The sequence below is a fragment of the Chaetodon auriga genome, chromosome 20 (assembly GCF_051107435.1).
Source record: "Chaetodon auriga isolate fChaAug3 chromosome 20, fChaAug3.hap1, whole genome shotgun sequence".
In the NCBI taxonomy this organism is placed as follows: Eukaryota; Metazoa; Chordata; class Actinopteri; order Chaetodontiformes; family Chaetodontidae; genus Chaetodon; species Chaetodon auriga.
Window position 1 is genome coordinate 5,320,819 of NC_135093.1, and position 26,754 is coordinate 5,347,572.

The window sequence follows — 26,754 nt, forward strand, 5'->3', positions numbered from 1 at the left end:
ATTGTTTTATGATACAGCAGATTTGAACACACTGACTATTTCAGTAATCTCATATGTTGACATTTGAAAATAGATAATCCTAACATCCTTATGCCTGGCTCTGCTCACTCTATCCCACTTGTTTCTTATTTTGTGTTTATTTCTACCTGAATGAAATGGTTTCTGATTAATTTGGCAAGTAAACTCCTCTGAATGGAGCCATTATGCTAATGGTACTTTCCATTAGAATAAATCATGAGAAGAATGTTTCTAAATGAACACTGTAGATTGGCTATGATGGCCACAGTTCTGCACTATGGCAAAGGGCCAGTCTTCATATACAAACATGGATTTGGGATTTATTTATCCTAACAATAAAAAGATATAGTTAGACTTGGATTTCTATCACACAACGGAGGTATTTTCCCTGCATAGGAGCTGTTCTTGGAGCTCGACCACTGTGCGTAGTGTGTGATGATGTTGTTACCATGTGACCTCTCGTGTGAGAAGGACAAGCATGAGCTCCGCGAGGTGGAGTTTACCGGCAGCCTTAGCTTCTGAGCCGGTCCCTCTGGGAGACCATTTAGCAGCACCGGCGGTGTGCATGTGATGATGATGATCATAGTGCAAATGATAATGAGCATCGTGACTGGGAACCTGCTGAGGTGTCTCATCGCTCAGCGTAGGCTGATTGAGGCAGTAGTGGGAATACTGGTGGTGGGCAGCGTTTGTTGAAATTCCAAGCGAGAAAAGTGACAGCATAGCAACAGCTGACAGAGTGACTCACACTTGACCAGTGCCGGAGGGAAAGATTATATTCATGCAAGGATGTGATTAGTAGTGTTGTTCTTGCTGCTGAAGGATTTTACGAGAGAACGCTTATAGAAACAGATAATCCGCAGCGCTGAGACCCGACTTGTTTGTCTGTCTTCTAAGAAGCAATTCAATTACACCAAGTCTTGAGGACGACATCAGCACTTCTACCTGCCATGACATCATTAAACTAGGCTTGGGCACAGGGGATTAGAGCATAGCAGTTAGCAGGTAGATATAGTGCTGACAGAGCCTAACATAACAAGGCTTTGTTATTGACACCACCTCAGCCAAACTCAAGTAGAAAAAGGTGTTTTTGTGTGTCTCCTGTTAGCTTTACCTGCAGTGTGTCGATTTTGTCGCTGCATGGCACAGCTCACACTGTGTTATGTCTGTGGAGGAAATTACAAACTGACAGATATGTCGAATGGCCCCTGTGGGGTTATATCAGGTTCACTCGGGCACGTTCACAACAAAGGATTAGCAGGGCTTACTGTACAATACACACTTGTTCCTTAGACAGTGGGATTGTGGGAATCTGCTGTTTACTTGGGTCTGGCGCTCACCTGAGCTGCACTGACATGGATGGATTGGATATAGTAAGGGAGGTCAAAACAACACGGGGATGTTTTGAGATGGCTGAATGTGTTTACCTGTGTCTGTCACTCGTGCCTCAGTCGTCACACAGGTCACACATGCAGAAATGTTCCACACGTACAGATGACAATGGTCCTTCCTACATGCTGTTATTTCACAAATACACAGAACCGTGTAATGATTACTTTGTTTGCGAGGCAGACAGACAGGCCACGACCATATGGCCAAGACGTAGCGCTCAGACAGATTAGCAGGGTGCTGGTGGCTGACTTGGCCGACTGGGTGGGAGTACCCGGAATCTGGCTGTCCTGGCAGAAAGCAGACAACTCGAGGCTGAGCTAAGCCCGCGGAGATGAGCTCATTGGATGGGTTTTAGCTCAGGTTAAGCCTTCTGCCACCTGCTCTCTTTCTCTCTCTGGCTTTACTCTTCCCCCACTCACAACCTTGAGGGGATCCACTCCCTGCCTTTCATGGACCACCTGTTGCTTATTACGCTCAATGGGCTTTTCTTGTCCTTGAGGTAGTAGTACACAGGTCAGAGTTGTAGTGAAGTGGATTTATGAACGAGATATGTAATAGGTCGGCTTGAACTGTCCTTTTTCAGTCATAGTCTTAATAATGTGACTGGGGTAGACCAATTCATTGATTGGCCAATTAATCGGGACGACGTCTGGAATTATTTGCCTATGTCTGAAGCCAATTAAACAAAAAATGTATGCAGACATGTCAGAGATAATGCACATTTCAGTAATTTTTCTCTGTTCAAGTGAATAATACATTAGTGTTAACTTACGTGTTCAGCATTATATATCGATGATTGGCTGCCCTGCTTTCTACATATTGGCATCGGCATCAGCCTTGAAAAACTTTCTTGGTTTCCCACTAAATAAGTGTCCCCACCATAGAAAAGAGGCTTTTATCCTAAACTGCAGACAAGATCCAGGTAGGTTTTGCGATATCTAATTAGCAAAGCATGATTCTTGTGGAATTTTATCTTGGATGTTGGATGATGTTGTTGATAATGTTGGCTAAAGAAAGCTGAAAGATAGTTTTAGATGAGTGTCATGTGAGAACACCTTCATGGGCGCAGGAGACGGAGTGCTCTGGCCGCCTTCTTAATGACACAGGTTGGGGAAATTAGGAAACCGGCCCAACCAGTGTTGTCTGGGACACTGTGGACAGTGAAAATGGCAGATACTTAAATTAAATTGTTACGGGACACAAGCACCTGTGGAGATCAGATGCTGTTTTGAAATGGCTTCACAGATCTATCTGTGGAATAGAAACAGGCAATCATAGACATTGTGAAAAAGAAAAAGCAGTTTTAGTCATTAGTTGCACTGAAAGAGGTTGTTGTTGACTGTTCGAGCATCCTTGAATGTGCCAGTATGCTGGCTGGTTTGAAGATTATTGATGTTTCGCAATACACAATTTGTTGTTTTGTAAAGCCGAAAACATTCAAAATTACCCATAGAACACCTCAAAGACTTATACCTGATTTACTATCATTATAAGTCTTGTGATTTGGTATTTTCTACTACATTTATGAACAAAATGTTGGTTTATGTAGCTCCCAGAGTCCAGTGTGCTCCCACTCCCTCTGTTTGTCTGTCATGGCTACTCAGAGCTGACTGAGCCCAGTTCACTCCAATCAAAAACTGATTTCACTTTAGACTTCAAGTGTCACGGAGCTCAGGTGAATCACTACACTGTCATGACGAGGTTGTTGTTTGTGTTTACGTTCTCAACTGACCTGACGAGCCTTGGTCGAACAGGATTTCCCAGAGTAAAAGCCTGAGAGGGGTGATATCATCCCTCCTTAAGAGGCTAACGGGAATGCTATGTTTATCCTCGGAGGGATAAAGATGGTCGCTCAACCTCATGAATGAGACACCTGAGAGGACTGTTTCATCTCACTACCGATTACTCATAAAGGACTGTCGTGGCCTTGGAGGCTATAAACACACGTGGTAGGGATTTACAACGTGCATCAGTTAACTGATCAAACTTAGAGTACGCTGAATTCCTCAATGCATGCTCAATACATCCACACAGATCTCAGGTTCCTTATTCCAAACCTGTTTTTGAGGTCCAGTCAGTGGCGATCGAGTCAGTGCAGTCATCAAAAATGTTTGTAAATGCAGTCACGTACATGTGGATGTAAATATCTTATGAGCAGAAGTGAGAGTTTACACCCTGCAGGATGTGTCTTACTTAGCTCTGGGACTTGCTGAGCATGTCTTTGGCAGGGCCGGCCTGTCAGCAGCACACAGCGGGGCGTGCTTTATAGTGAGGCCTCGTCTCCAGGGAGACACCTAGACAAGGTCAGGGCCATTGTTTGTTTTTGTTTTTTTTATTCCTGGTCCTCAGTAGTGCAGTCCTCCATATGGGAGAGTAAGGAAAAGCAGCTGGGAAAGAAGGCCCCTCTCCGGTTGGAGTTTTTTTTTCATGTTGGCAGATGAATTGGCTGTTATAAATACATTCTTTGATGGAACACTCGCTCGGCTCGATTGTCGGCAGGTTCGTCGGTGCAGTTGGAGGTGGACTGCGATAAATGTATCACACAAAGCCTTGATGGTGGCATTTCTTGGTCGTCTTTGAGAATTCTTTTGTGTGCAGATAAAGGAGGACTTGAATGACCTTCTTCATAACAACAAGAAGAGCAGAGACTTTATAAAAAGACTTTCTTACCGTATATTCATTGGTGTTTACCTGAAAAGAAAAAACTCTGAGCCAGGTGGTTAATTCTGACCCCTGAGAGAGAGAATGTCAGCCAGTGGGCGAACAAAAATGCACCATTTTGCCTCTCAGTCCCTTCGTAAAGGTCAAATCCTCCTGAAACAATCAGCCACATTCAGCCTGCTCCAAGTACAAGTCTACTTGATTACAGTATACCATGAATTGGCAAATTTTCTGCTTTTGTGGAGTACAAAGCACCTCACCTCAAGTGCTCAGCGTCGGGTTTCCGTCACCCTCTACACACATCATCTGTCAGTGAAAGGAGATTCAAGTTGCCTTCTCCTGAAATGCTGCGCTGTAGTACAGAAAATCAGCTCGCCCCAGAAAACAAACTGGTTTGAAAGAGAAAGACCTTGTTCCCCAAACAAGATGCTGAACTGCTGTCGAACACAGAACAAACATGAGTTTGTTAGGTAGGAAATGCCCCTCCCGACAGCCGGGGGAGAAATCTGGCAATATTGCAAAGCATTACTACAGCAAGTCGTTGCACCATTTTGTTTGCATCGACTTTTCCATGACAGCACATGAGAATGATCACGTGGGGCTCCCTCTGGCACGATAATCTTAATAATATCCTGTAGTGGGTGATGCACAGTGTGCACATGTTTGAGATTAGACAGAAGAATATCTGTGATGTTTCTTCCGCAATGCGATTTTAAGAATCCCATTTTAAAACTCTGTAATTTTGGCTTTGATGTTCCCCCACACTCAGCTTAAATTTTCTCTCCTGCACCATCATCCATTGGCATTACAGCCTGTTTAAAAATCCAGGGGAAAATGTGATAAAGGCCACACTTTGTCCATGCAGAGTGTTTTTTTATGAGGCAGAGTGTTTGAATAGCTTCATGGTCAGACAAGAGAGGGAAAGGAACTACAAATAGCCATGTCCCTCTTAGCTGTGAAGATTTAACCTCCACACACACAGAGCCAGAGGAGAGACCTGAACCTGAAATGGTTTTAGTGACACAACGACGAGACACAGAAATGGACTAGAAGCACAGAGGAGTTTATTTTGGCTTAGACATACAAGGTAGTCCTACTTTTTTTGCAAAACTAGGTTAATGTGTCAACACAAATAGACTCTCTGACCCCAGGAAGTGGATAATCTTCACTTTCCTCATTTTCTCTGACTCGTGATCCTGATTACCTCGAGTCTCTTCTACAACAAGGGCTATTGTGGGTGGGTCTGTGCATGTGTGCGTGAGTTGTATGTGATCCCTCTCAACGTCCTCCCTGCTCTTCCACTCCAGATCTCAATGAGAGCACAGGGCATGGCAGCTCTGACTCACCTGACCAACCCCTCCGGGGGTACAGGAAGGTCTTTGCTGTAAGGACCAGGAATCACCAAGGAATCACAATGAGTTCGTAAAGCAATTTGATTAAAAAACAGTGTTATACAATTGAGCTGTTCATAATACTGCATCCTTGGAAATTACCCTCTTCAGTCCACAGGGGGCTGATGACGAGGCAACTACCCAAAGGGCTTTTACCATTATTACCTTGTCAACTAATTACTGTATATTACAGGTTACGCAGGCATGACATCTTTCCTTTTTGGAAGATTAAAATTGACCCTAAAATAATTTCAGGGTATTTCTGCGATAAAGACATTCTTGACAATATGACAAAATTCTGGACATTTTTTTTTTTGGCTTAGAACTCACAATAGAGCCCTCCTCAGGATTTTTGGCTCTCCCTTGTACTCAACTGTGCTAATTGTCCACCTGATCTTTTGGAATTAAAACACTTCCACACTGATGTAGTCTCTCCCCTTTTCCAACTAACTCCTCCACCTAAGATGAGCTAAAACTCTACTGGGGAAATTTTCTTCTTACAGACATTAAGAGTAAAAAGGAGATGTTGTGTTGTGGTTATCACAGTGTTATTTTTTTTATCATATTAAAATATGGCACACCCCTAATCCCTAAAGGACATCCTTTGGTGTGTGTATGTGCTGTTGTCTGTGCATGTGTGTGCTCTGTTCTGTGTAACTGAATCAGGAGTACAATGTTTCCCGCTTGCTCCGTGGCCAACTGATACCTCTTACACAAGCAGGAAGTGCAGGCCAGCCGCAGGGCCATCCATGTGCCGTCTTTATTGGGCTCCTGGCCAGAAAGACAGGCAGGGATTGGTCCATTGTAACATAGCTAAGAGGTCACAAGCTGATTGTCACAACAACCAAAGAGCACAAAGAGTCAACAACCTCTCAAAATCTACTTACAGCACGACACTGACAAATTGAACTGAATGAGAAAAAACAATTTACTGAGAGTGTGGTGAGTGGGAAGAGCAACAGGTGGAAAAAATCAGGTTGAGGGAAAATGAGGACAGAGGGAAGAGGTGGCACTGAGGACAGACGGGACTGCAGAGAGAGATTGTAGGGTGTTTACAAAGAAACATCTCCCATGTGTCCTGGGTTTTAAGGAACTTCGGGGAGTAAGTCTCTAAGGGTATTTTCTGTGTAATAGCCCAGTCATAACAACATGTTGTTTGTCTGGTAAAGCTCATCCATGATACTATCATACTGCTTTGCAGTTCTAAGAAATCACGTACTTAATTGTGATAATGGATGTCAATCAAACTGTGACCTTGGAACACAATATTTTTCTAATGCTGTATGCTGTTTGTTTTTCTTCCATGAGCCCTCTCTTCACTATCTACATACTAAATTATATCAGCACACTCAAAGATCAAGCAGATTACTGACCTCTTTAAAGGACTGGAAGCTCAAACGTGACTTTGTTTGCCTTTTTTTCATCAATCCAATGATTTTGTTTTCTCAGTAATGAGCTCTACAGTCTCATGGGGCGACTAGCAGTCCTGGCTGTTCTTTCGTCTATTTCTCTTTACTCTATGTGAGGTCTTTCATCCACAAAATACACAGCACGGCGAATTTTTAAAACCCTATGGAAAATTCATTGTGTGCTGTGGCCAGAAAAGCCTTGAAGCTACTTGAAAACACTAATGGCTGCTTTTGTGTTTCACACTCTATAATGTCGGATGGAAGCAAAATGGACTAAAATGCCTGAAAATAGCATGTTGTCTAGCACCATTCTGCTATTACTGATGTCATTACATGTGGACATGGGTGTGAAGTTAACTTGACACTGTACTGAAAGGGTCCTTGCACAGCTTGCTGCTGCCTCCTTCTGAAAGGATCCTGCCAAGGGCATTTCTTTCCAAAGGTGCAGCACGTTTTCGCTGCCTTTTTTCAGCCTTTTTTAATCCATTAGACCAAACACAGGAGAGGTGTATAATTATGATACAATAAATCATGATATATAATAATTACAATAGAAAAAGAACAACTAAACATGAGATGTTGGCTTCGTTTCCATTTCCATTCAAAGTGCTAGAACTGGTTTGACGCTGATCAGTCTGTTCTGTTGTAATTTGGCAGAAATTATTCGTCTGATGAGGATGATACACGTTCATCTCTATCTAAACGTAAATCCCTCTCTTTTATTGAAATGCAAAAACTGTCATTCACCATTTTCTTTTGCTGTCAGTTGCCTGGCAACAGCATTCTCATGACTTAAACCGCCTGAACATCAAAAATAATGACTTCCATGTCCAAACTAGAACCTTGCACGTTTCATTTGAAGGCAGCAATTACCCCAGTTGAGATGTTTCAGCGGACTCACCAGCTGCTCTGCTGAAGCTGCTGAGACCGCTCGACATCACAGGATGTCGAGCGGTCATTATTGTTTGAACAGGGAGGCACAGCTAGATTTACTCAGAGAAAAATCAAGATAGCTCGGCCCCAAACTCACAATATCTTACCTGGTATTTCACAGTTTTAATAGAGGAATGTTACTTTTCTTACTTCATTTTGAGGCAAGCATACAGGAATATTTTGATGAAGGACGTGCATCAACCGGAATAGAGGCACTGTTCTCTAGTTTCCGCTTGACTTGATTTTAATCCTGAGATTTCCGTCTTTGACCTCGTTCCTTTATACCAACGGCACAGCTGTACAGCTTCCTCTGTACTCTTAAGTTGTTCCTCTGGCACTTAATTAATCAGCCTGTGGCTAGATTTTGACCCACAAAGACCACGGGGCCTCAAGAATACCTCTGACCTTCATTAGCCAGCAGCCTGAGCCAGTCCCTGGCATCCAGCTACGGAGCTTTCCTGCCAGTTGGTGTACCTTTGGATGTTTGTTGTTTGTGATGGCATCAAGTGGATAAGTAATGGCTTTGCTGGTAATCAGCCTAATTACCAACGTGAGGGAGGTTGTGCTTTTGGTTCAGTCTTCTGTTAGTTTGCGGGATCATTCAAACGCTGTGAAATATAAAATGTGTTAGAAATACCAACAATGAAAAGGTGATCAGGTTATGGTTTGGATCCAAGAATATTTGCCATTTTTGCACTTACTTGAAATAAGAACATCTGACACACTGACACCTGTTGAGGGAGAGACTGACAATAGCAACATAAGAGCACGCTGCATCCTCCACATCTTTACACGTAATTGAGATTCGGGAGTTCAATTAATCGTTTTCACGGGTGACAAATTACTGTATTGTTCTTCTTGTTCCTTGGTAACCATCTGTGCCTGTGCTATCCAATAATACATCTGTGCTGCATGCCCTCCAAAGCAACAGGGTGAGGGTAATCAGTAAGGGAGGAAAAATGGACAGATGGTAGAAAGACAGAAAGAAAGATGATTTCTCTCATACAATTCTTGATCTTTCAAGACCACTTGTTGCTTTGCATACGATCCTGGGAATCCTATTGCAAAGACCTGTGTGTGCGTGCACGCGCAGGAGCACACATGAGTGTCTGAGTTGGAATTACAGCGATGCTCGTCTGACTGCGCTGATCTGGAATTCGTTTGCCACAGCCAGACGTCTTATGTAACCTCAAATGAAGAGCAGAGCTTGCTATCAGTCACCCTGTATCAGGTACTCTGTGATCCAACACACCTCCAATCATGGAGCGCCCCTGAAACGGGATCTACAGTGGCATTGTTGGGGTGCAGAGAGGGCAGCTCTGAGGTTTTCTATCAGATAACCAGCCGCAATTGTGCCTGTTGGACTTTCCAGAGCTTCGGTTGCGTTTCTGAAAGAGCAGCTTGAAAGGTTGCCCCGTAAAGGTCACCGCCTGGACTTGATTGCTTTCTTTTTGTGACCTTGGTTCTTTGTTTGCTGCAGTATTCTTCACACAGATGTCGTTGTTAAATGACTCTGTGTTTATGTCATTGTGCAACCTAAAGATAAGATAAGGGGAAATGGTGAAATGTATGCAGAGAGAGCCCATCTGTCCACTCACACACACACACACACACACGCATACACACACACACAGACTTGGTGCAGTTTTTTAAAATTCAAAGTAATTTCTCGATTGAAAATAAAACAGCCTCGGTGGATCATTGATGACAATCCCCAGTTTCATCCAGATTCACAAAGCAGTTGAAGCAGAATTGGGAACATGCTTCCATGGTAACAACAAATGTCACATGGAGATGAGGGTTAAGAGTGGATGGTGTCTCAGGGTGAAAGCGGCATGCAGAGATGGACATGCACTTTAGATGTGACACACTGATATGTGACCCACACATAAAAGCCCTTTTCTAAATCTCTCCAGTACATGCATGAGCTTGATAAAAAAGGATGTAACCTCACGGCCTTTGAAACCAAAGCAATAAAGACAGGACACAGATGTAAGCAGTAAAATGTGACACCAGTGTGTCTTGGTGGTTTGACATGTTTTGCCTCTATCGCTCTGATTCAGACCCCACCTGTTTTTGTTTAAAAAGGACATTTCCGTCTCCATCCTCCGTCTTGTGGTGGTCTCTGGTGGTCAGATTCCCCTCTTCCTCCTCACTTTGGCTTTCTTTTTCTTCATTTTATTAGTCTTAATTTATAGCCTCTCTGTTCATCTGCTGAGTGACTGTTTATCTTGATTACACTTAGAATGTTTAACGGGACATTTCTTCAGTTTGTCTTCAGTCTTACTTGCTGACAGTGAAGCGTGAATGGACAGGAAAACACGTAATTTTGCTTCAAATCAACTTTGTGTGTCAGTGGTGGCCCGTGAACTGCAGGTCCTTTATATGATTGAGATGTCCAATTGCTCTTTTGTCATTTTATTAGTGATCTGAGCCATTATTTAGGTGTAATGAAACCAGTGCCTATTAAAGAGGGTGATGTCTACACGGCTGCTGACTTTTGTTAGCCGTCTTGGCAGCGTTTGCCATTTGGCAAACAATAGTGGAGCAAGAGAACCAACCAGGGCAGGCTGGCTTGTGAAACAGTACCACATCCAGGCTTTGAATTATGGATCCACGGTGGGAGCTAGCAGCGCTATAATCAGCAAGATGGCCAACCAAGTCAACCCTGCTGCTTTAACGACCAGAACAGCAGGTCCTGTTGATTAGAAAACCCATCAGCCAAGAAAGGCACCAGGCAAGGGTGCTTCATCGCACCCCATTGCTTTTTATGGCATTTAGATAACTCCATCACGCTAATTGGTTTCATGTCGCCGCATAAGCAAGCTGTTGTTTTGACTTTGGCTGATCTTTGTGAGGACATGAATATTTTAGGAGCCTCTTTTTTCATAGCCACAGTGTGTAAATTCACGCTCTGACCATTTGTTTTGTCAGCCCCCGGGGTCATGTTAAATTGAGTCAAGCACAGCCCTCGAATGAAAAGTGGCTGCATGTGTATGTGATGTCCATTGTGAAAGGGGACAGCATGATTAAAACTGTTAAAAATGACACCACATTTACGAAGGCTGTCAACCAGGAAATTGCTTTCCTTTTCACCGGTTCATGCGGTTCTTGGGTCCTTCAGGCGTCTCTGTCAAAACTGACGTCTCCTTTAGTGGCACCCATGAATTAGTCAGCAAAAAAAGGGGTGATTGGTCCCAGTGAAAGAGCAACAAGACCCAATTTAGAGCCCAGTGGAAAGTCTGACCTGGACATCACTCACCACATTTGTTCTGGAATTGGACCATAGTTGTCTTTGTCTGCTAATATTCTGATCTTTGAAAGATGACGGTTAACAAGCCGATCCAGTGAACCAGGTAGTTCTTTCCCGATAGAAGTTCAGATCCAGTGGCTGAAAGGTCAGACAGAATCCATCCATAGTGGATGTTGAGGGATCATGCTGAGGACTCACACTGTTTCTATCTGACCTAGTTTTAACTGTCAAATGATTATTGATGGAAATAGATACAAAGGCAAAAAGACAAATAGGCTGCTGACGAATGTACCTGAGTCTGTGCATCAGCCACAGCCAACGCACTGTAATTAATAATCATTGTCATAATTACAGCTCGCCCACTACTTTGTTCATTAGCAGCGACTCCAGAACTAGTCAGACATTTCCATTAATCTTATCAGGTCTTATGTGTTTACTGTATTGTGCCAGTTGTGTTTGTAGAGTGGTTGCTGTGCAGCTGTCCACTGACTCAGAGTCTAGTTTGAAGCCTGTTGAATTCATGATTCAAGTACAGCAAATAATAGGGATGAATCGAGCTTTTCCAAGGCTGATTCTGATGGCCAGTTTGATCAGCTGATCCCTGCGTTCATCAGATCCTGCTTGGATCTGTGGTTGTGATGTCAGTCCATGAAGAAATGAATCATGGGCTTTATCCAGTCGCTTGTAGCAAGTGACATGTCACTTACCTCAGTAACTTGTACTGAGGGCTGCAACTGACAGTGATTTTCATTGTCAATCTACCAATTCTTTTCTTGATTAATAATTTCTTTGAGTAAAATATCAGCAAATCTTGTTTTGTGGGATGAACAGCACAAAAACCAAAGATAATCAATTTGCTTTTATGAAAGAGTAAGAAAACCAGAAGCTGGAAACTTGGGTTGAATGATAAGGTCTACAAATGATGATTTTTACTGTGGTCTGTACCACACAAGCATGTTCACTTACACCTGGAGGTTTTGATTTGTAGGCTGGGGCATCTCTGAGGCACCATATTGCTTCATTTCCAGCGTAATGGTATGTTGTGACACATTTTAGTTTTATTCAAAAATTGCAGCTGCTGCAATTTGGACATTGCACTTAGCAATGTTGTGTTTTTAATAATATTTTGCTGAATTGCTCAGCACTATTAGAAACAGTAAGTTTTTGCCCTTATCAAAATAGTTACAGATAACTGTTCTGTAGATCATCTAGCTATTGCAGCCGTTCTGAAAACTGCTGCACTCTGGATGATGAAATGATGTTTGAAGGGTGTTAAATTCTTCTCATGTTCGTGTCAACATGGTTTTACCATTAGCCTTTGCTGTCATCAGTGCGCACACACAGATCAAGAGAGCTGCCATTAACGTTTTTAGTATAAAAAACCAGCAGATGACACCTCCTCTCATGCATACACCCAAGCACACGGCGTGGGTGTGTGCTGGCCTCACCTCCTGTGGTCAGTCATGCCACTTTGCCACCCTGCTTGCACAGACTTGTTGCAGAGCACATGTTGCTATGTGTATATGAGTACATGTTTCCATGCAACTGTGTGAGAAGGAGAGAGGCTGTGTGTGAGATTTAATGGTTTCCATGAGACTGCCATGTTTCCAAATGCTCCTTAACCTGCTCTGTACGCTGGACTTAACAGCTAAGACTGACCTGGACTTCACCCCAGACTCTTTGTTGCTCAGAAGCCTCTTAATTGAACTCAGAGGACAGTCTACTGTGAAGGGCAGCTGTGTTGGCAAAGTCTAAACTCAGCGAGGTTACCTTTACTTCATTATTGGCATCAAAACCCTGAGGCACATGCCCAGACATCCAGTCTTATGCTGTCACACAGTGTAGTGTCATTACAGCCAGCACCTTAGTCTTATCAGAAGCTTTAAGAAAATTAGTGGTACAGAATCCGCCTAAGCAGCAGCTGCTGTGTGTGGATGTCCATGGGTGGAGCTGTGAAAGGTACTGTAACTCAAGAAACGCAGATGACAGACGACACAAGAGGTGTTATCAACACCCCTGGCCTTTAATGATTTTCCCAAGTGCATGCACATGCAAACTGTGCATGGCTGCACACACTATCTGATACCTCCTATACTGTACATGCAATTATGCTAGAGCATTGTTGCATGCTCATCAGCTTTCTCAGGGAACACAATTACATGCACACACCATGCATATAGTAACAGGTGATGTTCACACTAAGCTGGTTAAATTATCTCTCAGGTTTAGCCTTGCATCCACACGCAACTGATGTTTTTCACACCACAAAATGTTGCTCTGTGTCCAAGTGACTAATGGAGGCAAGAAGAATTCAGTATTGAAAGAGAGCGCTGCAGCTGGCAGCCGAGAAATCCCTCCAGGTGCTAGTACAACGTCAGTGTACGTCCACTAAAAGTGTTTGTTTCTACAGATAAACCTTTTTGTTAAAGGATAAGATCCTTTTTGTTTAATCAGAAACAGACACTACATCGCTCTCGCCAAAGGCACCAGACTCCATTCACAGAAACAGTGATTTTATCATCGTAAAACACGCTTCACTCAAACTTGACAAACAAAATGAAACTCACCAAAATAAGCTCTTAATTCAATGAAGCGAGAGAGGAGCGAGAGAGAGGGCAGATATCAGAGAATCAGCGGGGAAAACAGCGTGTAGAGCTGGAATATTTTTACCTCTAACTCTGCAGTTATTTTCACCGGATATTGTGACCAGACAGATTCAAATATGTCAGACTTTAATAATTCAAAAAAAAAACAACAGTAATTACTGGACAACGGAGATGCTTTTTTTTCACAGTCACAAGCAATAAGAATCCATTTTTCTGTTTCCTCCACCTCTGCTTTGCAGGCCTTGTCGTTGATCTGTATTCAGGTTTATGCTGTCAGATGACTTTATGAACATAAAACACCGACTTGATTGATGGTCTTGATTGCAGCAGCTCAGCAGTTACTTCCTGCATTTAACTGCATGAGCCACAATCACATTACTGCTTTACACTCATGCAGTTGTCTGACAATGAAAATAAATAAGATGGAAAAGGAAAATTGTCCCTTCTGCTGTAATGAAACACAATATTAGACATCACATGGGGTGGGAGGTGATGGAACAGAGGTTTACTGTGAATTGCTGAGACCAGCTGCTGCTTTCCAGATGATGGTTGTAATTCACAATTTTGTTGTTTGCCAACAAGGCTTGTGACAATTTACGGTCATATTGATTATCAGTGATTAAAGAGATGTCCCTGCTGAATGTGAGACACTTTATTTAGTTGGGTCAAAATGTAGTTATGAAGTCTACGAAATCCTAATCAGTTTTCTATGATAGTTCACTAGCAACCACGTGCTGTACATTCACTGCTGGAATCAGATATAACAGCCTATGATCTTTATAAAATAGCCTGAGCTCTCTTCCTCCAGTGCATTTTCTGTGTGTCTGTGCCATCAGATGCCTGACAGTGGGCTCCTGTAACACGTGCTGTCATGCTTGGAAAGACGGTGGATAACTAAGCTGAAAAAAACCTCTTGATTTTGTTCAATTTAATGAATCAATTAGGAGGCAACCTGCACGATGTAAGAATGTTTTTCCAATGGCAAAAGCTTTGCATGGTGCAAGCCACGCAACGTAATGTGGACACATTTTCTGGTCAATCCTCATCACTCTGCCCCTTTGCCGTTTATTGACAAACTAATTCTTCTGACTAGACGCGTAGTGCCTCTGAAGGTCATCAGATTGGCTGAGACTAAGTGGCTTAAGTGCCTCTGACCTTAAGTGCTTCTGATACTAAGAGACGCACTCCCTCGTTCACAATATCTTTCCTGTGAAATGCGATCAGAACTCGTACGTCATTGAAGCTCGACGAGCGCAAAGAAAAGTTAGAGGAGGAGCAGGAAGTTAAGAGGACGCTGCTGCACATGCTACTGTCTTGTCCTCATGTGCTTCCTTGTGTCATCCCATAGAGGGAATAAAGTCTTAAAAAAAAAAAAAAAAAAAACAGGTTGAAAAAACACATCTTGCCCAGTAAAGGAGTAAACTCGAAGGAAAAACAAGTAACAGTGTTGCGGTGATTTCTCCCACCCCTTCGTCTTTCCTCCCTCGACCTCTCTCTCCTCTTGAATTTCAATTGAGAGGCTTCAAAGTGAGCGGCTCAGTGGCTGAGGGGGTCATCAAACAAGCCGGGTGCTTCAGCGGTACAGGCCTCAGAGGACTCTCCAGGTCCACCGCTGAACGGGGCTGATCAGCCGAACGAGCTGGCAGACTTCCAGCCAGCGGCCCCACGGCCATATCTGAAATGAAATCAAGGGCCATCTACACAGTCTTGTTTTCTTTATTATTATTGACTTTTCTGCCGATTGCATAGCGTGAGATTCAACAACCTATTGAGCCAGGTGCACCCACTCAGATTTGCCTGCAGCTTTATAATATTTTCCTCTGATGTTGCGCTGTGCTGTTTCAGAGTTTGTCCCTGAAATGTTCTTGTTGAATGCCGTGATTTGCTGATGATTACGGTTCAGGCTTATGAGCTTTGTCAAACAGCACAATAGGAACAATGAGACAAATCAGTCTCCATGTGTTCTTATATACAATAATTCTGCTGTTCAGACTGTCAGATACACAAAAACACATTTTTTTTTAAGCGTTCTCAGACTTTCGTCTCCAGATGCTGCAGTATGAATGTGCTTGACGTGGGCTGATGGTCTGGCCATTATGTTCTATAAACAGGATTCAGAGTATGGCAGATGGCTTGAATGGATTCATGTTTGCATACATAAATATGTACCATGAAGTGTCCGTTCTTGTCATCTTGTTGTACACTGGAGAAAACAGCTCCCATTGACATCCAGCAATTATTGATAATGAAATGCTGCTAGAGAAGTTTGCCTTGATTATTTGAGCCATCTGCATTTTTATGGTAGCTAACCCTGACAGCCGACGCTCCAGCTGTTCACTGTACCTGCTTTTTTTAATGTCCCTTTTGCAGGTATGCATAAAACCCAGAATAATCTAAGAGTAAATGATCGCAGTAAAGCTCCCAGAGAAACTATCATTTTCTGATCTTTGGTTCATCCAGTCCCAGCAGAATTTAAGTGGGACAGTAATTTTGTATTTCAGTAATGTTCCAGCTGTTCTTCTGGTCATTTACTTTTCCCACATTTTCAGGCCAAACCTCAGCTCACTGGATTCAGGGAACATTTGCTCATTATCTTAACTGTCCACAGTGATTGACGAGAGACATATCATTCATTTAATTGGCTGCTCAGACATCAGGATGGGCCTGGAGACTTAACACCCTCTCATAATGTGTGCCTTCCTCCTCATCATTAGATGGTGGTTCTGATGGACCCCATGGAGGACCCGGACGACATCCTGCGTGCCAACCGCTCCAGGGAGAAGACGTACATGTTTGACGTGGCGTTTGACTACTCTGCCAGTCAGGTCAGTCAAGAATAAAAGTTCAAATAAAACACAAACTAAATGAAACAAATGTGGCAAAACATTAGTGTTCCTACAAGATCCACGTACACTTAAAGTCCTTGTTTTCTTCTTCCTGTGCAGGAGGAGGTGTACCGAGCTACAACCAGAGGGCTGATCGAGGGCCTCATATCAGGCTACAATGCCACCGTGTTTGCCTACGGACCCACAGGTGAGTGTGTGCGTGTGTGTCTGATGTGTGATGCACAGAACACTCAGAGTTAACTACGCACTCTGAGCGAAGGTGTATCAACCACCAATTACATGTGTTAGCTTTTTCAGGAAAAAGGTGAGACATCTTTTTTGCATCTGTTTTGATTTTTACCTTTAGTGCGGGTCTGATTAGAAAATGAGTCATGCTTTACCTCCCACGTTTCCTGTGGGTAGAGACAGATTGTCAAAGACTGTTTTGGCACCGTTTCTCCATCAAGTTACCCGTCTGTGTCGCTGACTTCTTCTGCCTTCTGTCTGTCCATCTGTCTCAGAGACTCACAGCTCTTTGTCTCTGCTCGTAGGGAAGTAAACACATGGGTTTTAGTGTGTGTGTGTGTGTGTGTGTGTGTGTGTGTGTGTGTGTGTGTGTGTGTGTGTGTGTGTGTGAGTGCGCCGTATGCAACAAGTCAGGTCAGCCAAGGCCAAATTAAGATGGCACATCCTGAACCTTCAGTCATAAGGACACAATAAACACTCAGCCTTTAGCTTTAGCATTCAACTTTCGTGGGGTAGTTTGGTTGAGAACACAGTATAAACACTAAAATGCTGTGGGGAGCTGCAGAGTTTGACGATAATTGTCTGTGGGTTTGGGACTACAAGCGAGGCCTTTCGTGTTTTCAGGCTGTGGGAAGACGTACACCATGTTGGGGACAGACAAGGAGCCCGGCATCTACGTTCGAACGCTGAACGACCTCTTCCGTGCCATTGAGGAGACCAGTGACGACATGCTGTACAGCGTCTCCATGTCCTATCTCGAGGTCAGAATTTCCTCTTCTGCAGCTCGTCTGCACACATTTATTCTCTTCACAGACTTACACAAACATCTAGTTTATGCAACATCGATGACACATCTCCAAATTACTTTGAAGTGGGGCTCAAAGTGTTGTAGCCACTTACAGAGTTTAGTCAGAGTTCAAAGACTCCATCTGATATCTTCACATTTGTCTTTATCCATCTCTGTTTCTGTCAACGTCTCAATAAGAAGTTCTCATTCCAACATCGTCTCCTCACACTGATAAGATCTGAGGTTGTTAGCTAATGCCAGTTGCAGGCAGACCGCTGGTGTCCTTTTACTTTAGGCTGGCATTGGTTTCACGTGTGAAATGAGCTGAGCTGGCCTGTAGACACAGAACAACACACTTTACAGGACAGACTAATTCCACGCTGGTATATGTGTGTTTTTATAGGCTTTGTGTTTCTTTTATGTCTTGTCTCGATGCTTCGTTTACGTCTTATGTAAAGCGCTTTGAATTGCTTTTTGAATTGCTGTTGAAAAGTGCCGCCTTGTCTTCGTTGCCTTGTTAAAAAGCTTCCTGAAAAACAAAGTTCCCATCTTTTTAAATTTTGAAAACAGAACTCAGATACAGGACGTATTGTGTGATCAGTGGAGGCAGTTAGTGACAGACTTGTCTTGTCACAGCAAAATGAAGCAGTAATTCCACCCATTTATTTGTTATATTGTCTCATCTGTTCATGTATTTTGTTTCTTCTTTGTCTGGTTTAAGCACACCAGTGCCACTTGAAACTCCTCAACATTTGTTTCGATTTATGTTCCCAGTAGATTTCGTGGTAGCTGTTTTGTTCGTCGCGCCGTAGTATTCTATCGACTGATTCATCTCTCTCTTGCGGACACAGAATGAACATTTGTGCCATTTAAGTGCAGCCTTTTTCAAAAAATTATGAGTTGAAATGAGGTGACTAAAAGCTTGAAATCACGCAGGCTTTGTTAGCCTCACTTCTTTCAGGTCAGCTTGCTGTGTCAAGGCCGTTACATGGATTTCATCTTTGAATAGAGACATATTGAAGACGCTGCTACCAGACCATCACTCACAGTTTCTGTAAAGACCAAGAATGTTTGTCTTTCTTATATACCATTATCTGTCGCCTCAGCTCCACTGCAGATGGTCACAAAGGTTGTACACCTTCGTCAAACACCACAGTGAGTTTACAGGTGCATTGGTGCTTTTGTTGCACACAGTGCTGTTAGGTGCAGTGCGGTCTGAGGTCCTGATCTCTGCCTTTGTCACTGGATGATGAAACACAGACAAGACTGCAGGCTGATGATGACGTTTCTCAGTGTGTCTGCAGGCTCTGGTTCCAAACATCATTACTGAGAAGCAGGTACAGCTCAGAGTGCGTGTTTCAGGACAAAGCCCTTAAGCTCTTCGCACACAGTGAAGGTGGTTCTTGGAATGCATGATAACATCAGCATCATCTCTTACCTGTATCAGCCCAAAATGAACATTTCTGCCGATATGAAAAGATGACGCTATTCACAATGATTATTCAGCATCAGTCATGCAAAGAGGAGCCAAATCAGATTCCTCCAACACTACTACAAAAGTAATTCTAAGATCTGTCATCTTGATCATTACGACAAATTTGTAAAAAGAAAAAAAAAACAAAGAGAAACAGGCACCAGTAGAAAAAACCCGTCAGCAGCTGTTTTCTTGTTTTGTCCAGTGAATGTGTACATTCTGAAACGCAGTGTGTTTTCTGTCTGCATCTGCCAGCAGCCCATCGTGACAAGAGTAGGCATGATAGTATTGTTAACTCCACAACAGGAGAGATTTGATGTTCTCTGCAATTAGGTAGAAAAAAATATATATTAGCATCGACAAAATGAGTTGAAAACATGAACAGCTACTTGGTTGGCAGAGTGAGTAGAGAAGAGAACGAGTCAGATTTGTCCAAAGTGCTGTGAGAGAAAGGAAAAGGCAGATGATGAATTTAACCTTGTATACAAAGAGCATATATGAAAAGGGCATCAAGTCTGCAACCTAAAACAAAAATGGCACCATGTCAGCAGCTGGGTACAAATGTTCCCCGCCGGCAGGAGGGTCTGCGTCAGACATTGAAATTACATTTTGTGTTTTTGCTGCCAAACGCTATCATTATGTTCAATGATTGACAATGTTATTAAAGCTCAGCTCTTTGGTAGCGCTGTGGGTGGGTGGAAGGGAAATTTTCCCTTTTAAAATGCCAATCATGGAGTCTGGATGTTCTCTGACCAGCATTGAACTCCTGACACAGGCTGCGTGTGACGTGTGTGTTTGCTGTTTCCAGGGAGCAATCTGTTGCCGCTGCCGCCTCGCCACAAAGAGGTTAAACGCCATTTTACAGCCTGACTGAGCGATGTGCACACATCTGCTCCCTTTCTTGAACAAATCACGTTCTCTTTCACACGTGCAATCTCTGAAACACATGCGCGGAAACACATACAGATAGATAGACTCTGTGCAGATAAAAAAAAAGCCTCCTTTTATGGCCATTCTAGTTTTGTTTGCCTACTCTTCTCACATTTAGGAACCTCAGTGGAAGGAGAACATTTTTTAGCTACTGTATGCTAGCGTCATGGATGGAAATATTAGTCTGCTGGTCGGTCCACCGCTTTTGTCCTGACTGAAATATCTCAACAACTATCGGATGGTTTTCCATGACATTTGGTGCAAATATGCCTTCAAAATTGATGATATCAGCCTCATCTGTACTTTCTGTTCAGTGCACAGTTTGCATAGAAACACAATACTGATACATACATAATAAACTTTGTACGTACCAGTATTGTTTTTTGAGCATGTGAGCATGCTTACTTTAGCATTTAGCTGAAAGCACCATTGTTCCTGGGTACAGCGTCACAAGCCGCCAGCATGGCTTCAGACTCTCAGCAATGAAAGAGTGCAGACGGAAAAATATTTTTACAAATATCCAACTGTCAGTGTCAGTAAAAGCATCCCCCTTTCAGAGTTCATGGCTGACAAATAAGAAGTGTCTTTACAGCTCCAGCCTCCCAGTGGTTTGTCGTCCAGTGGTCGCTTTCCAGGATGTCACTTCCTGCTCTGAGCTTTTATGTGGGTTTAACTGCTTTCGCTGCACCATCAGCGTCAGCCCAGAGAAATCACCTGAATTTTCTTTTTTTGAAAGAAGAGCGCTGACACCGGCTGATGACAGCCTGCCACCCAGCAAGCTGTGGTTTCTAAATGACAAGTTGCTGAAAATGTAGCACTTGCTGTTTTTGTACCAGGTTTGGGTCTGTGTAGGAGGCCTGAAAGCCTGAATGGAGCCTTTTCAATGGACATAAACAACCTTTCAGTTGATTCATGTCTAGAACTCAGAGGGGCTTAACTCAAGGATGTCTAGCAGATGCATTAACATTTACATGTATCTGACTTGTATTATACTTAACTACACTCGTTGCTAAATTGTTCCATTTTTATTTGAGGTGCATTCAGCTAAGGATTTTGTATTTCTGTCTGTGTCTTTTTAGATCTACAATGAGATGATTCGTGACCTGCTGAACCCTTCCTCTGGCTTCTTGGACCTGAGAGAAGACTCTAAAGGAGTGATTCAGGTTGCAGGTATCACGGAGGTGTCTACCATCAACGCACAAGAGGTTAGACAAACTACCTAACTGTGCACTTCTCATTTATCTTAATCGAAAACATTCAGATTTCATCCAGCACAACTGGACCACACATGACAGAGAGCTCCACCTGTGTGCTTTCAGATCATGGAGCTGCTGATGAAGGGAAACAAGCAGCGCACCCAGGAGCCAACAGCCGCCAACCAGACGTCATCTCGCTCCCATGCTGTGCTGCAGGTGGCCGTCAAGCAGCAGAGCCGGTGTCGAGACGTCCTGCAGGAGGTCCGCTTTGCACGCCTCTTCATGATCGACCTCGCCGGCTCCGAACGAGCAGCGCAGGTGTGTGCGTATGTACTCAGTCAGGAGGTGTTTAAATGTCCAAAATGATGTCTAATTGGTCGTTGCACAGGTGGATAATTTATTTGTGTATCTAAATGGATGCATTCACTTTTGTCAACTACTCGTCTGCCACACTCAAGTTCAGAGACTTGGCTGATGTGCCTGTTACATACACTGCTCCTTTTAAGCCTGTATAGACGCATTACACATGTATAACCTCAAAACCACAAGGGTCTGCTTTGTGAGTGTGTCTGGACGGGACTGCAGTCTGCTCACCGGGGATGTTTGGCAGCGAGTCTTTACAACAGGCCAGAGGACTGAGGTTCCCATAAACCACAGGAGACTTTAATAAAAGCCTCTTTATATCTGCCATTATGGCCCACGATGCAGTTTATTACAGTAATACACTAACCTTTTGGCACACGGCGTCACGTTATAGTGAAACACAGCAACCTGCAGCTTCACAAAGGTGAAGTTAAAACTGACATTGGCACTGTTTGTACTTCACTGTACTGTATTTCAATGTCATGCCACTTTATTCTTACAGCTCCATTACATTTATTTAACAGCTGCAGTTACCGGTCACTTTCCAAATGAAGACTTTACATACAAGCAATATGATGAGCATGAAATATAACGCATTTTGTAAATAGAACTACCCCTAAGTATATAAAAGTATTACAAGTTCCAATTTGATCAGCTGCAACAATAAAAGGCTACCTTCATATTATTGTATCAGCAATAATAATGGCACCACAGAACAGTATAAAACTTTATACTCATACATTCATTTACTTTCATTTGAGTAACATGTTCAGTGCAGGACGTGGTGTTGAAAATTGTCTAAGGATGTGATGTTTTGTCCATGACAACGCATCAAAGAGTTTGTTCATCAGAAGAGTGACAATGGTTGCAAAGGGGAAAATACACATTAAAAAGGAACACTAGGTTTCGTTAAATGTTCGATCATGGACTGCCTTCAGCAGCACACTCTTCCATCACATGTACAGATAATTTTTCAGCATCCCATTAAACTGGAATTCAGATCTTTGCCCCTCCAAACAGTTTATTTGCCAAAAAATGTTGGTATAGTCCTTTAACTAAGACAGTTGGTGCCATCTTGATGTCCCTTTCCTTTTTCCTCTCTCTATACAAACAAAGTGACAAGAAGTAAAAACACATACAGGATGTACGGGGTAACACTAAAACACACCCTTTAAAAGAAACACGTAAACAAAAAAGGAAAAAATTGCTAAATACATCATTAGCTGCTCTGTTGAGAATATTGTCTCTGTCGTCTCTCCAGTGCGGTCGATACTTGTGTGGAGCAGAGCTGGCCTGTGTTAAAAGACAGGAAACTATCTGTAGCTTCATCTTTTACGTTATGCTTTGACCTTCTCTTTTAAGCAGTCAAGTGAGGATGTTGAGACGTGTTTGCTCAGTCCATTGTTGTCAAGTTGAGTCTGCTTTTGTTGGTCAGATGAACGCCTTGTTATTGTCTTCCGTGTTAACTCTGCCCCGTCCTTGCACACCACGAGAGCAACATGCAAACAGTCTGCGTGTGAGAGCACTTATTTACCATGGAGACTGTGTGAAAGGTTCACCGCCATACTATTGATGAACAGCACACATGGCCTCCGTTAGTAATTGAGCAGAGCAGGGAGTTGTTTGTCACGAGAGGCCACAGGAAACATTTTCTCTGACTCTAAAGAGGAGGAGTCCATGAGGCTGGTGAAAGTTGATTTAGTTCAGCCAAGTATTAATAGACCAACGCAGGAGGTAATGCCATCTCCTGGGCAAGAGTGGAAAGATGACAACTGCTCTTAAAGAAACAGGCGGCTCAGAGGCTGGGAAGCCCAGGAGGGCAATGAGTTTAAAGCCCCTGAAAATGTGGTTTTACTTTCATGTATGTTCATGACTAAACAAATAATGAAGATTGAAAAAAATAAGAAAAAATAGTGTTATTTAGTGAAAAGTTTAAAGTCAAGATGAACTGCAGCAACAGCTCGGAGACTGCGACAGGCTTTGATACCTTATCCTATCTGAGCCCATCCTACTTCATACCAGAGAGAAGAAGAAATATAGAAATCTCTCAGGTGATATATCTGAAATTGTTCTGACTTCATCAGAAAGTCCTGTGTTCATGTGGGATGACATTGCTCATAGTAAGAAGTCGCCTTTAAGGCTCTGATCACGTGCTCACAAAGATCCTGGTTCGATTCTGTCTTGGGAGCTTTGTTGGATGTCCTTCTCCACCTCTCCCTCCCTGCATTTCCTCTCAGCTCAAACGTTATCGATCTGTCTGTCTCTGTGTTAGACTCAGAATAGGGGTCAGCGCTTAAAGGAAGGGGCCCACATCAACCGCTCCCTCCTGGCTTTGGGCAACTGCATCAACGCCCTGAGCGACAAAAACCAAACCAAGTATGTCAACTATCGAGACAGCAAGTTGACTCGACTACTGAAGGTACAGCAGTTTAAGTCTTAACAAGGGAGCGACTCAGGATATCATAACTGTATTCTGTGATTCAGATATATTTCATGTGTTTTGTTTCCTTCTGATGTCTTTGATTGACAGGACTCATTGGGCGGGAACAGCCGAACGGTCATGATTGCCCATATTAGCCCCGCCTCTGTGGCTTTCGAGGAGTCTCGCAACACGCTGACGTACGCCGACCGTGCCAAAAGCATTCGAACACGGGTGAGCTCAGGCGTCACCGTTCAGCCTCCAAATGTTCACAGTCAGAGCCACAAATTAAGACATTTAAAAACTTTCAGTGTCAAGTATGTAAGTATTTCTCGTCTCTGTGTCTGCAGGTAAAGAAGAACCTGATTAATGTGTCTTATCACATTGCTCAGTACACCAACATCATCTCAGACCTGCGCTGCGAGATCCAGCGGCTCAAGAAGAAGATCGCAGATCAGGCGAGCCGCCAGCTGAACTCGGACCGGGCTGACATCCGCCACGTCCAGGGTAGAGTCCTGCACGGCGCAGTGCATGAGTAACATCTGCCAACTGAAGCTGTTGTCTAACATCTGTATTCCACACTGCCTGGTTGTGACGATGTCCTCACTCTGTCTGCACTTGTAGCGGAGGTCCAGGCGCACTCCAGCCAGCAGAGTCGGGCGGAGATGGACCAGTTGAGAGAGCAGCTCCTGGATGCCTTCCGCCAGCAGATGGAGATCCGGAGGAGCCTGATGGAGCTGGAAAACAGCAACATGGAGATCCAGATCGACACCTCCAAACACCTGCTAACCATTGCAGAGTACGGCTGTCAGGATCGTGAAAATTTAGCAGATGATTATAACTATGATCACCAGTTTGTCTTTTTCTGTATATTTTATGCAACTGTAAAGCAAAAAATATGTTTATTTCAAATGCAGGGAAGTGATCATTATGACCCGGCTGTAAATTCTAAACCAGACGACATATAATCACTGCCGGCTGTTAACACGCTGTGTTTTGTCTCCTAGCTGGGAGCAGGAGCGGAGCAGGCGCAGGAAGAAGTGGCGGGCTGAAAGGAGGAAGGAAAGCGTCAATAAGGACGAAAGCGAGAAGGACTCCGACTCCCCGGAGTCTCCTCCAGACAGCACAGAGACCCAGCAGGTGGCGATGGCCCGAGAAACCCTGGTCACACTCATGGCTGAGCAGAAAAAGATCCACAAGCAGAAGGTGCGATTCCTCCTCTTTTTTTCTGGAGAATGTAGAAATTAACCACTTCATCTCGTGCTTTATAAACAGTTTGAGGCTTGACTGTGATTTTTACATACAAACAAAATGTGCTGCTTCTCGTTCATCCTCAAGGCGCTGCTCGAGCGCAGATTTCTGGAGCTTCGGGATCGAGCGCGGCGCTTGGAGGAGCTGCTGCCCCGACGGGTGAGCTCAGAGGAGCAGCGCGAGGTCCTGGGCCTCCTCTGCAAGGTCCACGAGCTGGAGATCGAGAACGCCGAGATGCAGTCCCACGCGCTGCTCAAGGACAACGTCATCCGGCAGAAAAACTTTGTGGTGCAGCGCTTCGAGCAGCACAGACACCTGTGTGACGAGATCATTCAGCAGCAGAGACAGTTCATTGATGGTGAGTCTGTCAGAGTCACAAAGAACAGCCTTGTCGCCTTAACGTCTCTCATAATGAACGTCTCTTTACTGAATTACGTGTGTGTGTCTGTGTGTTCCAGACCACAGTCTGCTGGTACCTCCACACCTCCAGGAGCTGTATGATATGTACATGAGGGAGCTGGATGAGAGGAAGCTGGACAGAGCCATGGCCCTGGATAAAGTGACCACCAGACCCACCATCAAGGTAGCCCCCGCTCGACAGATCAAACGAACAATCTAAATGATAGAGATATTAAAAGGGAGGCCTGGATCAATATTGACACCAATACTTGCTGCTCTGCTTTCATTTCCAGGAGGGCTCTCTGCCCAAGATCACCCTGCCCGGCCAGGGTCGTGACAACATGCAGGACATGGACTCAGACCAGGAGAGCGTGCGCAACATGTGCTCTGATAACAGACGAGGCCAAGCCAAAATCCGCAGACACACCTTGCCTCCCATTCTGCCTGAGCCTGAGCTGTAAGAGGACGTCTCGTTCACACGCTTCCCATTTAGAACTTACAACGGCTGCATTCACACTGATATTATCTGTCTCTTTCCCCGCCTCAGGGACAATAACCGAGTTTTTAAGAACAGCCCTCACGCCAGGCAGATGAAAAACTCGGCCGTGATGACGCCGCCTCCCATCCACATTAACGGGAAGGGCAGCAGAGAGGTGAGGATCATTCTAACAGGCACTATTAGTGCTGGTTTATTCCAGTTCAGTAGCTGCTCTTGAGAGCTGCACCATGATGTGAATTAATACACTCTAGTCAGGTGTTGCTTTTCACTTCAAGCAATGTGAGTTCCTGTTTGAATTAAACTCATTTCTCTCCGGTAGAACATTTTCATTTTCAGCACACGCAGCTCCATGAAAGGAACTCCAGCATAAACTGTAATAAAAATCCACTCTGCTCTCAGCTCTCACTGCTGAAATGTGCAGACCGGCAGAATTGTGTCTTTGTTCCAGGCTTGAAATAATGTGACCTCCATCCACTCTCTCTCTGTGCAGATGTGGCAGGAAGTAAGAGCTGTCAGTCCAAATGCCCCAAATGTCATTTTGAAGGGACACACAAGTGATTAAAGGAAGAGTTATACTGAGTACTTATACTGAACAGTATAACACAGACAAACTAACCAATCGAGGCAGCAGTAGACCAACAACTGTCGTGCTCTGCAGGGTAAAATTACTGTTGGTGGCTTTGAAGAGAGCATAGATGGTTG

The 26,754-nt window shown here is 43.8% G+C and overlaps 1 protein-coding gene across 1 annotated transcript in view; it reads left to right on the top strand.

The window, feature by feature from the left end:
• Positions 1-26,754, top strand: part of kif19 (kinesin family member 19) — a 32,391-nt gene that overhangs the window by 2,989 nt on the left and 2,648 nt on the right. Inside the window, exons 3-16 of the mRNA XM_076760743.1 lie at positions 16,378-16,488; positions 16,609-16,696; positions 17,359-17,495; positions 21,005-21,130; positions 21,245-21,439; positions 23,757-23,903; positions 24,015-24,137; positions 24,254-24,410; positions 24,528-24,702; positions 24,911-25,109; positions 25,242-25,512; positions 25,613-25,737; positions 25,847-26,010; positions 26,101-26,206. Of these exons, the coding sequence (XP_076616858.1) occupies positions 16,378-16,488; positions 16,609-16,696; positions 17,359-17,495; positions 21,005-21,130; positions 21,245-21,439; positions 23,757-23,903; positions 24,015-24,137; positions 24,254-24,410; positions 24,528-24,702; positions 24,911-25,109; positions 25,242-25,512; positions 25,613-25,737; positions 25,847-26,010; positions 26,101-26,206 (2,124 nt within the window). The remainder of the gene's footprint in view (positions 1-16,377; positions 16,489-16,608; positions 16,697-17,358; positions 17,496-21,004; positions 21,131-21,244; positions 21,440-23,756; positions 23,904-24,014; positions 24,138-24,253; positions 24,411-24,527; positions 24,703-24,910; positions 25,110-25,241; positions 25,513-25,612; positions 25,738-25,846; positions 26,011-26,100; positions 26,207-26,754) is intronic.